At 34.1% G+C, this 12,418-nt stretch overlaps 1 protein-coding gene across 3 annotated transcripts; it reads left to right on the top strand.

Annotated features, from left to right (window-relative positions):
• Positions 1-1,477: 1,477 nt before the first annotated feature.
• On the top strand, positions 1,478-7,885 carry LOC108224706 (uncharacterized). Of its 3 annotated transcripts, none has more exons than XM_017399403.2 (7): positions 1,478-1,902; positions 5,338-5,505; positions 5,654-5,888; positions 6,567-6,789; positions 6,871-7,019; positions 7,349-7,487; positions 7,595-7,885. In XM_017399403.2, exons 1-5 carry the CDS (start codon positions 1,552-1,554, stop codon positions 7,013-7,015), a joined length of 1,122 nt encoding a protein of 373 aa, XP_017254892.1. In that variant the 5' UTR covers positions 1,478-1,551; the 3' UTR covers positions 7,016-7,019; positions 7,349-7,487; positions 7,595-7,885. The 3 variants fall into 3 exon arrangements, with proteins under 3 accessions (XP_017254892.1, XP_017254891.1, XP_017254890.1); XM_017399402.2 differs by having other exon boundaries at positions 1,484-1,923; positions 7,598-7,885; XM_017399401.2 differs by having other exon boundaries at positions 1,484-1,923.
• The last annotated feature ends 4,533 nt before the right edge of the window (positions 7,886-12,418 follow it).

The raw sequence follows: 12,418 nt of genomic DNA, 5'->3' as shown, positions 1-12,418 counted from the left end.
AAGTACTTTTTATTTAAATTTTTGTCTTCAATTTTATGAAATACTCAAATATATTAATATTATATATTGATATTTATATAAAATTTTAAACACACTTATAGATGACTTAAATGTGAGACAAAATAAACCAAAAACCTTTTCTTATATAATATAAATATCACTATAATCTGATATTTTTATCAACCTTTTTTCAATTTATTTCGTAAATATCAAATAATTATATTAAAAACTACGAAAATATACTAACTTATAATTTAAGTTATCCAAACACTTAAAAACTTATAAGTCACGGTATCCAAACACTTATAATAGCTTATAAGTTCAAATCAACTTCTCACTTCTAATCCACTTCTTTACTTTAAGCTAAGTCACTTCTTTTAAGCTCAGCCAAACGCCCCTAAGTATAAATTTTTAATTTTTCCAAATAAATTTTTTAGATGTGAGATCACTATGGATAAATTTGGATTATACATAGTGAGTAGAGTAATCGTGATTGTTGTTGCCGATGTAATTGTTGTTAAATAATATTATAAATTCACATACCTTTATTTTGTTAAACAAATTCGTAATGCTTATTTTATTGATTATTAAATAATTTTAACGGGAGCTCGCGTAACGCGGGTATAATTTTAATTTTTTTGGTACTACATAAAATTTTAAAGTGTGTTTTGACTCTACTCATTTACACCCTAGCAGTAAGTTATTTCATGTTTCATTTAAATGCCAAAATTTCTATTTGCTAATGTCCAAAAATTTATTTGATTCCGTATTTTGTTAAAAAGTTTAGTTATATATTTTTACATATTAATAAATTAATAATAACCAAATGATACTTTTTTTCGACTATTAATTTTTTGATATTAATTTTTATAGGGAGAAAAAAGTTTAATTATATACCTTTACATCTTAATAAATTAATAATAATCAAATCATACTTTTTTTCGACTATTAATTTGTTGATATTAGATTTTTATAGGGAGAAAATATTATATTTATCATTAATTATTTTATATTTATAGAAAATTTTAGGACTTTCTTCTTTTGTCTCCGATGTTTAGAGCATCTCCAACCATACAAAGCTATTGTCTAAAAAATGAGTTGGCATTCCAAAATTAAAAAATATAGCCAACGTCCTGAAAAAATAGCACTCCAACCACGTGAACCTGTTGTCTATAATTTTAGCCAACCTCTTATGGATGGCTAAATTTGTCGAACCTCTACAGGTCTGTAAGAAATCTGTAGGAAGATTGCACATCATTTAGTACTATATTAAACTGATATATTCTATTTTAACAATCTGAAATATTAATAACATACTATTTTTAAATTATAACCAACCAATATAGCCAATACCATTGAAGCAAAATGTATTACAGGTTCAGCAAATTTTAAATAATGTCTTACAGGTCCAATTTAGCCAACGATTATAGCCAACATCGTTGGAGATGCTTAGAGCTTGAAAATTATGATTTTAAGGGGATTTAAGGCCTGCTCATTTTTCTTATCGTTCCTAATTTTAGCAGTGAGCCTTGACTTGACTTGTTTGAGGTAATGTCAAGCATGGTAGAATCAGCTGTTTTCTCCTTCAATCATCCCATACTTCCTTCTTTCAATACTTGCCCACCGTTCCTTTATTCCCACACTTCCCATATACCCAAATTCAAAACACTTAATAACGTCACAAAATCATTCAGAATCAGAGCTGTTGTTATGGGTTCTTTTTCCTTGACAAAAGATCAAACAGTTGGTGCGCGAAGTGCAGACAACTGTGGTGGCAAGCACAAAGCAGGGAGACCTAAGAGGGTGTTCTTCTTGGACGTGAACCCACTTTGTTATAAAGGGAGTACACCCAGTTTGCGGGCTTTTGCTCACTGGGTTTCCCTTTTCTTTGCTCAAGTCAGCGTTAGTGACCCTGTTATTGCTGTAACTCTCTCTCTCTCTCTCTCTCACACACACACACACACACGGATTATATGCATGTGTGTGTCTATTGATTAATTTATACATGTGTGTGTCTATTGATTATTTTTTGATATGTTAGAGCTACTTTAGTCACCATTTTAGCATTATGTCATGTTAAATATAGTTTCTTGGAAATAGAATTGATTTTAATGATATGTTTTATTATCAAGAACACTATGTATGTGATATGTTAGAGCTACAAAAACTTACAATTTAGCTTCCATTTTAGCATTATGTGTTGTTAGATATTTTTTCTAGGAGGAAGAATCGCTGTTGATTTGTTTTATTATTCAGAACAATATGTATTTGATATGAAAGAGCTACAAAAGCCTGTTAATAAGATCCACTATAGCTTATATTGTGTTATATATAGTTTCTAAGAGAAACAATCGTTTTTGATATGTGTTGTTTTCAAGAATTTGTATTTGATGTTGCAGCTACAGAACCTATAATTTAGATCACATCTTAGCCTTCAGTTGTGTTAAATGTAGTTTTTTGGAGAATTAATCGATTTTGATATGTTTTAATAATCAAGAACACTGTTCATATGATATTTCAGAGCTAGATAAATGAATAATTTAGCTCCACTTTAGCATTATTTGTGCTCTATACAGTTTCTTGGAAAAAGAATCAATTTTTATATATTTGTCTAATGTACATTAATACAGGTAGTTGATCTAATAATGTAATAGAGCTCACAAGGTACAAGCAGGACCAGAGCCAGGTTTCCGACAATGAGGGGGCAAAATTTTTAACAAAACAAAAAGTGCAATAGGCAGGATTCTAACCTAAACCAACTCTATAGCATACTGAAGCTTGAACCACTGGGTGAAGGCTGTAATTAAGAAAACATGTATAGTAGAAAATATTAAACACTACAGAATCTACTGGGGGCAAGTACCCCCACTGCCCCAGTGTAGATCCGTCCCTGGGTACAAGTACTTTGTATATGATATGTTTATGCTTTTGCTCGTTGCTCCCATTGTAGCATTAGATTGTGATACACATTGTTACTTTTTAAAAGTATCAGTTTTTATATGGTTTGTTATGTAGCGCGCTAGATGAAATGTAGTACCAGCCAGTCAATTCCTCGCAAGTAACCAGCCTGAGAGCCCATTTTTGTGTTGTAAAGTGGATAAAGTGCAGGCTTTCTTTGCAACAGAGATAACCCTGGTGTCTAGACCATAGTTACATAGGACGCGGTTCGATACGAAACGCGGTACCAATTCAGATACGGGGTACATTACCTTGATTGTTTCCGTTATGAGGGAACGGGTGGGTACGAGGGAACGTACGGGTATGAGGGAACGTACGGGTACGCCGGAACGTACGGGTACAAGATTTCACATACAATTATAAAGTAATTATTAGATTTAAATAATATGAAAAGATATGATTAAAAATTTTAAAATATTTAAAAAGATACGGTCAATTTACAATTTAACTAATTACAATAAGTACATAGGTCCCATGTGTTATATAGAATAAATTCAATCATCTTGAATCGATATATTGGTCCTATGTGTAAATTATTTTTTTTCTCATGCATTTTTCAAATTCGATCTATTGACAGGTTCGGTGGGGATACTTATAAGTTAATAATTCAACCTAAATTCATTATTATATACTTATAAAAAAGTACTTATATTCAACATAAAACTTTGATGAATTAATAACTTATAATAAATAAAAAAGACATAATCAACTTACAATTTAACGAATTATAATCTCTACATAGGTCATATGTGTTATATAAAATACTCAATCACCTTAAATCGATATATTGCTCCTATGTGTAAATTCTTTTTTTCTCATGCGTTTTTCAAATTCGATGTATTGGTAGGAGATACTTATTTTCAAACAATATGCTCATTTTAATTAAAGAATATACGTCCCATATTTTATGTTGAAAGAGATCTCTACGCAATATTCTGCTTTATAATCTTTTTAATTTTTTGTAATATGATCAATTATCGATAATTATTTCCATAACAATTTTTTCGGGGATTATCAATAAAAAAATTAACTTTCATTTCATTATAATATATTAATACTTGATATAAAAAGCTAAAATTTCAAAATTTCTAGGTATCAAAATTATCGATAAATTAATAAAAAGATCAATTAATCTATAAATTAATAAATTTATATGATTTCATTTTTCAATATTATTAATTTATCAAGATTTTACAAAATGTATAAACATAAATTAAATTTAAATTAAACTAGGTATAACATAGAACAAAAGATGAGAGAGACTTAAATACGTGTACAACAATCGAGGAGTTCTCTTAAATTGCTTCCACTCACAATATATGAATTAAAATTTAAAACCAATATTTATAAAATTTTTAATGAATTAAAATTTAAAACCAATATTTATAAAATTTTTAATCAAAATAAGTACTGTACATATCTTGTCTTGTTAAACGTACTGAGCACACAAATACAGATACACACAAATAGAGATACACACGATCGAGATACACACAACTACACAACTGTTCATCTTCATCATCTTGCTCGCGATCGGTATTTTCTTTCTTGTTCTCTCCGTAAATGGGTAAGCCTTCCTTTCATTCCTTGTCCGTTTTTCTTCTTAAAAGACATGTCGCCGGAGTTTTTGTGAGTCGCCGGAACCAACGAACCGGGCGCGAATTCCGGCGACCTGGGTCGGAAACGACCCGTGTTCCGAGTCGAGCGAACTGATTCGCGAAACGTGGAGGCGTACCCGTTTCCTGGTAACTATGGTCTAGACTAAGTAAATGAGAGCATCCTATCTCGGGTTCTGATACCGTAACCAGTTTTCTAAAAAAAGAGATATTAGAGAAGGTTACTGAATTTGATGATATGTTATATTTACCAAATATGCCTAAAAACTGTTCTTTTACTGCCGTTGAGCATTATTTGTATTATATAAAATAACATCTTAGAGAAAATACGATTGATTTTCTTTTTTGTGAAGACAACTAGATAATATGTAATAATACAAGTTGTCAATCCGTACTAAAGTAACTGAGCACACAAGAACTGCTAATGCTCCCATTGTAACATTATATTGTTTCCCAGATAAGTTTCATTAATGTATTATTATTTTGATATATTTTATTATCAAACACACTAATTAAAATTTTAGCAAGTAAGCAATCCCTTTCAAAGCAACTGAAATCTTGATGGTAGTCATGGAATATTATTAAATAGGAAAATTATCTGTTTCAAGACAATCTGGACTTCTTGAATATATTTCATTTGCCTAGTTTATGTCTTCTTTTTCATCTGTTAAAGAACTGCAATCAAATTGTTACTCAGGATACTGTTTTAAGTGTGATTTTGTATAATGCATTAATATTGATTCATTGAAGCATCTATATGCAGGTTATTGATGGGGAAAGAGGCAATGAATATCGCAGACAAATATTACCTTCGTATAAAGCAAATAGGCGGAAGTTTGTACAACCATTATCAGCTTTGCAAACTTGTGGAAAGAGTTCAACTGGAAAGCATCAACTTATTACAGATGTTCTAAGGAACTGCAATGTGCCCGTAAGTCAACATTTTATCATCATATTAGGTGACTGTAAAACACTGTTTTCTTTAGCTGCACTTACTAGTGACTTTCTCTTATGCATGTCTCGTAATTTGAAATATTATAGGTGACTATATACTAAGATGATTATTTTTGAATTTGCAGGTTGTTAGAATTGAATCCCATGAAGCAGATGATGTTGTAGCTACACTTGTAGGTCAAGTTTTAGAAAGGGGATACCGTGTTGTTATTGCCTCTCCTGATAAAGATTTCAAGCAACTAATATCAGAAGATGTGCAAATTGTAATGCCTATTCCAGAGTTGGATAGATGGTCCTTTTACACTCTAAAGCACTATGTTGCTCAGTATAACTGTGATCCGCACTCTGATCTGAGTCTCAGTAAGTATTATTCATATTATGGTATATAACTGATGTATTTATATGAGTCCTGAAAATGGATTTTGTGTGCGAACTAAACTACTAAAATAAAAGGTCCATAGATATTCACATGAATTGGATTCAGGTCCTCTATTACATTCATATTTACTTTTCATGGTGCAACCATCATAAGTTTTAAGGATTAGTTAGTTGAGAGTTTCATTTACAATTACCGATTGGGGAAGGACCTCAAGAGACTGGCAGTGATTTGGAAATTTAGGACAATGTGTTGCATGAATGGTCATTCTAACTCACGTATGTCGTTTCTCAGATGCCCAAAAGTATTTGCCATTGATTCTGTATCACAAATGCACATTACATTATCTACATCTCATTGTTACTTGCTCCTTCTAACGTTTCCATTTGCGGTTAGATTTTAACGCCAATGACATCTATTGATATATACTCTATATGCTTTGCCAAACTGAGGAATTTTAACTACCCTTTATTGTCATTATCTTGAACTCTAAAATCAATAAATGAAAAGAAGTGATATGGGTGTTTGGTTTAGCTAAATTGCCCTTATAACAGGAAATAAGTACTTAATTAGGCACTTATCTACCCAAACTTACCCCATCTAAATACTAATTATTACTACAATGTAGTCAAAATTCACATAATGCTGATGTAACTATGTAGGATGCATTATGGGCGATGAGGTTGATGGTGTTCCAGGAATTCAGCAGATGGTTCCTGGATTCGGTCGGAAGACTGCCATAAAGCTTTTGAAGAAGCATGGTTCCTTGGAAAATTTACTCAGTGTTGCTGCAGTAAGGACCATTGGCAAACCGTATGCTCAGGAAGCCCTTTTAAATTATGCAGACTACTTGCGAAAAAATTATGAAGTTCTTGCACTGAGGAGGTAGCAATTTTCCCCCTATATATGGAATGGAGGAGTATCACCTGTGATCGCAATTGTTGATCAAACCTAATAATGTTTCAGGGATGTTAATGTGCATCTTCAGGAGGAGTGGTTGTCTCATAGAGATGTTAACAATGATGAAAAAAGTTTAGCCAACTTTATTGAGTTACTGGGTGAAACTACTTGGAATATGAGCCGCCAAAGTAGATCTAGTTGCAATGAATGATCTTGTAAGTGAAAAAGTGTTTTGAAGTTTCGAATTAAAAGTGTTCTGCCGCCAAAGTAGTTCTAGTTCCAATGAATAATTGTTTCTTTCCACACTTTTCTCTCTTTTTCCAGGTCCTTTTTGTTATCTTTTTCATTGAGTTATTGTGAATAAAAATTTATTTGGCCTTTAGGGACAAAATTCTCTCATCTTTGCAGTTTATAGCTCAAAATATTTTTGCAGTTTCACTTAATTGACTTTTATATCGCTGGAAGTTATTTTTCCCAGCTCATTTGAATCAGGACTTCTGACTGTGCATTAATTTTTTTTCTCTGTATGTTTCTTGCATCCCAGGTAGTAGTTAACATATGATTGGGAACAGAGTGCGTCTGGGCGGTCCAGGACTTTAATGCGTATATGACAAGTGCTGCGTTGCATCAAATTAGATCGCATTTCTTGGAATTTGCTGGATGTGGCAGCCCAGAAACCACTGGTATACAATAATATTATGATGAATTTGAGGGCGGTTGCTATTTTTTTTTTTCTTCCACCTCTCCTTGCCTCTTTTTGGCATAATCTAATAAGATTATGTTTTCTCAGCAGGCAAATTTACATTCTTTGAGACCACAGGTTAATACTTCCCATGGCTTGTTCACTACAAAGCTGGAGTATCAATAATTGCAACACAATTTGTGGAGGTTTATGTTTATCTATATATCTGATACTCACTGCCCGCGTCAAAGTCTAAACATACAAATTCAGAATTCGTACTTCTACCGTCTTTTTTCTTTGGTTGTGAGGGTTGGGAGGAGTGTGGACATAACTGTAGGGACTTGGTTAAACAAACTTGTGTATCCTTAAATAGAGGCTTATCATCTTTAAATTTGAACATTGGAGACGCACACTAAGCCATATGATTGTGCATACTTTGGATAGCCAGGTGGATAAATAACATTGCCCATCATTAAAACGTTTCGATTATTTTCTGCTAAAAACATTCATGAAAATAGATATTTACGGGTGCTAAGATTCTGATAATTTAAGTGGAGGTTGATTTCTTTAAGCTCGAGAAATAACGGAGAAATTTTACCTAAACAAGTATGACATAGCATGCACATCGGTTCCAGCCATTGGTATAAAATATGTCTTCTTTTATAGTTTAATTTAAAACTTAAAAAGTTAATAATTAAATTTAACTTTATTATCTTAATAAAGAAATTGATAAAAATTAAATTAAATTTCTAATTTAATATTATAATAGTAATATATATAATATAATTATTAATGTATAAATGGATACATTGGATAGGAGTATAGCAGGGTATATTTTAGAGGGAAATGACGTGGAAATAATATAGATAATCCGTATTTATTCAACAAATGTAGTGTGCGTTATCTAAAATTAAAAATATGTAAAAAATTTAATGGGGTTGGTTATAATCATGGACTCAATTGAACCTGTACATGTAACACATGATAGAAATTATTATGTATACATTTTTAATGGGGTTGGCTGTAATGGGGGCTCAATTAAACCTATACATGTAACATATAATGCTTCGATGATATTGACAATATCATTATCATATTATAGTCGGGTTTTTTTTCAGCCGGTATTGATATTGATATTATAACTAACATGTGCCTCCGTCGGAGATGTTCTACTGAAGAAAATTCCAATTCCAATTTCGTTTATGAACTCAGACTATTCTGCTCAATGAAAAGCATGTTGATATTAATTTTAGTGACATTTATATTCATGCACGCGGTGATCTGTTTAATTTTCTGTTTCGAATTAATAATTTGTGGTGTTCTTGACAATTGACATCATATTCATGTACTGATGATGACCTGTTCAATTTTCGCTCCTGATTTATAGTTTATGTAGTTCTTGTGATTTTCAAATATTAAATTAATTATACTCTTTTGCTCCGTGTTTAGATACGTGTTGATTTTGATTTTTAACTAGTTAAATTGATTGCTAAATGAAATTTATATATATTATATAATTGAAAAATAAAAAATTATATTATGAAAAATGTAATTTTAAATTTCTTTTAATATGTAGGAAAAGTTCATCAATTTAAGTTGTGAAAAATTGAACGGAGGAAGTATTATTTCATTCTTATCCGAAAAAAGATTACGCACCTTTATATCACAGTACATTATAAGTCCATCCTGAAAACTCATACCTATCCAAACTCTCTCAAAAAATGTGACAACTATGCAATAATTTATCTCAAAAACGTACCAACAGAAAGAAGCAGCTAAATATAGGGGCTGTTTGGCAATGTACAAGAAACGCTTCTTTTTCAAAGAAGTTGGCTTCTGTTTCTTTACCTGTTTATGTAAAAAAACAGAAACACTTTTTAAAAGTTACAAATGCTAGTTTCTCTTCCAGAGTTTCTATTTTTTCCCAAACACTTTAATCATTTATAAATCTTAACATACTTCTGACTTCTTATTCACTTCTCTACTTTAATCAAAAAACACTTATTTTAAGATTACCCAAATAATCCCATTGATTTGGTTGTATCCGGGTCCAGGACCTCACCCGGTGATGTGCCCTGGTAGGGTTGAGGGGTTATCCGTGGGGAAAGGAGAGGACTACATACAAGAAAGCTACCCGGGTCCCGCATACACACTACAGCACAACAAAATTCCTCCGAGTACGAAAACAAAGCAACCCAAAACCCCTACCCGGACTTGACATATATACCCGGGTCGGGAAACCTACTCTTCGCTATTATATACACCATCTACAAAAACACCTAAAACAGCCATATCCTAAAGCTACCCAACCCGGGGTTCAGTTCAAACCCCCGAAAAACCCAACAGGCACAAACAGTTTTATAACCATTTCAAACCAAAAATCAAGATCAAAACTCAAACCCTCACAGTTATACACATATCTATACATACGCATCCAAGAACAGTCAAGCAAAAACATAACCAAAAATCAAAAACCAAGAATCCCAAACCCTTTAGACCACAAAACACGCACCAAAAAGATCCCCACAAACCTATCTACACAGCTATAAGCATTGAAAAGAAGAACACGACAGCAACCGAAAGCAAGCATTTCGAAACAAATCCCATACAAATAACGGCAGTATAATACGATAAAAAAGAGCATGACGAAGGAAAAAGAAGAAAAGCTTACTAGAATTAGCGGCGAGACGGAGGAGATGAAGCAAACAAAAACACCCGAAATCCGACGAAAAGCAGCGCACGACGGTGGCGTTTTCCTTTTTCTCAGAGAAATAACGGAAGCAAATGAGAAAATAAGAAGAAACTGGAATGGGGGGAGTCTGATATATATACACATGCAATCACATCACGGGCCACGTGTCCGCGCCCTATTGGACAATCCATAATTATTACAGCTGTAATAATTCGCCGCCTTAAAAGATGTGTAGCGGTTCAACTTCCAAGACACGAAACACTTCGTATTCCGCACATCTCAAACGTTTCACTGATCCATGACCCGGACACAGAAAGCAACCCGGGTCCCCCAACACAGTGTCATGCAAACTAGCGAGGTCCATCTAACCCGGATCCCTCCGCGAACCCTTACTCTTGCCCGGGTCCATCAGGGCAGGGGGGAGAAGGCCACAACAAAATCCCTAACCTTGTCCGGGTCCACAAGTCCTATCCGGATCCAATCCTCTCTTTTCACTTGCAAAAACTTTCCAAGTCAAAACTATTACAAGCAGCCAACCCGGGTACATCTCCCCTTCCGGGTCCACTTGTTTTGCTTTGATTAGGCAAACGGAACAAGTAGGTCGACCAGAATCACCCAGCCCGGATCCAATCAAACAGTGAAACAACACATGTACTCCCTTCTAAACCCGGATCTACCCAGTCAGGGGGACAACAGTGCAAAGGACCCGGATCCAGGACAAGCTCTACTCCCTCACACAGAAAATCTGTATAAGGGAGTGGGGGGCAAATGATAGGGTGGGATCCGGGATGGCGGAACCCGGATACCTAGACCCCCGTGTTCACCCGGAAACATGGTGACCCCGGCCCCTGGTGTGCTACTTGGCACGACGGATAACCCCTCAACCCTACCAGGGCACATCACCGGGTGAGGTCCTGGACCCGGATACAACCAAATCATACTCCTCGACCGGGATCCCTATATGTACCAGCCGACACTTGCTGCACAAAGCACAGACTGACACGATAAAGACAAACATAACGGTCAACTACTGGCGATAGAGACAAGCCAAGGAACATTCCAAAATACTACTCCTACGCTGACACCTGGACACGTGTAGGGGATCAAACCTCTACACGTGTAGGACCAGGATCCAGGTACGCGCCCTTAAACCCTAATCCTTGGCCTATAAATAGACCAAGGACCAAGGGCTTAAGGATTATTCTAACTTCGCTCTCTCTTTACACTCATTCATACACACACTTACACTCAGCATATACTCAAACACTCTCAGCCATCAGCAACCACCAGCCAAACACCTTCACTCACCACACATAGATAGCACCTTCTCTAATCTCTATCCTTCCGAAACCCACGCTTACTCTCACGCCGGAGGCGCTTTGGGGCAAAACCCCCCCGCCGGCGTTGTTTTGTAGGCTCCCATCCAGCAGCTACACCACGGAACCACCAGTCACGGCGGAGGAAGGACCGGGATCGGAGATTAGCGTTATCACCCATAGAATCTCTAGCATACATCACATTGCAGTTAGAGTAGTATATATCTAAAATTTGCAATAACCTCTTTTCAAAAATTATAAAATAAAGATTTATCCCCTAAAAAGCAAAGACATCTTTGCAATGCTTTTGTAAGACATGAAAATGGAATCGGACTGCAGCCAAGCAGCAGCCCCCATGTTTTTCATTCCAAATATAGATGCACCTTCACATTAGTTGGATTATTGGAATATCTATGGATACAATGTATATGTATAAATAGTTATTTCCCACTTTGACCAACATTTTCTTCCCATTTACTAATTAAATTTCAAAGGTGATATTCCCTCCGTTTTGAAATATAGGTGTTTAATTTTTCACACACACTTCTAAATCCTTTGACCGCATAGTTAAAATTATTATTTTTTTTTAAAAAATTTGAATTATAATATTAATCATATATATTTTTATTCAAAAAAATTTCAAAAATAATGATATTAACTATACGGTCAAAAGACTTAAAAATACGTGCCAAAAAATCAAACGACTTGTATTTCAAAACAGAGGGAGTAATTAATTATTTCACATTGTTCGGATAATTCTCAGATTCGGTTCTACTCGATTTTCAGTCGCTCGATAATTATAATTCTCAAATTCAAGTTTCAGTTCGATTTTTAATCAATTACGAATTCCGATCTGATTATCAATTTGTAAAAAATGATACTATTCTGAGGCACATAAGTTTATTAAAAAACAGTTATTTTATA

Source organism: Daucus carota, chromosome 6, assembly GCF_001625215.2.
Source record: "Daucus carota subsp. sativus chromosome 6, DH1 v3.0, whole genome shotgun sequence".
Classification (NCBI taxonomy): Eukaryota; Viridiplantae; Streptophyta; class Magnoliopsida; order Apiales; family Apiaceae; genus Daucus; species Daucus carota.
Note: the sequence above shows the minus strand (reverse complement) of the source record. Positions and strands in the feature narration are given on the sequence as shown.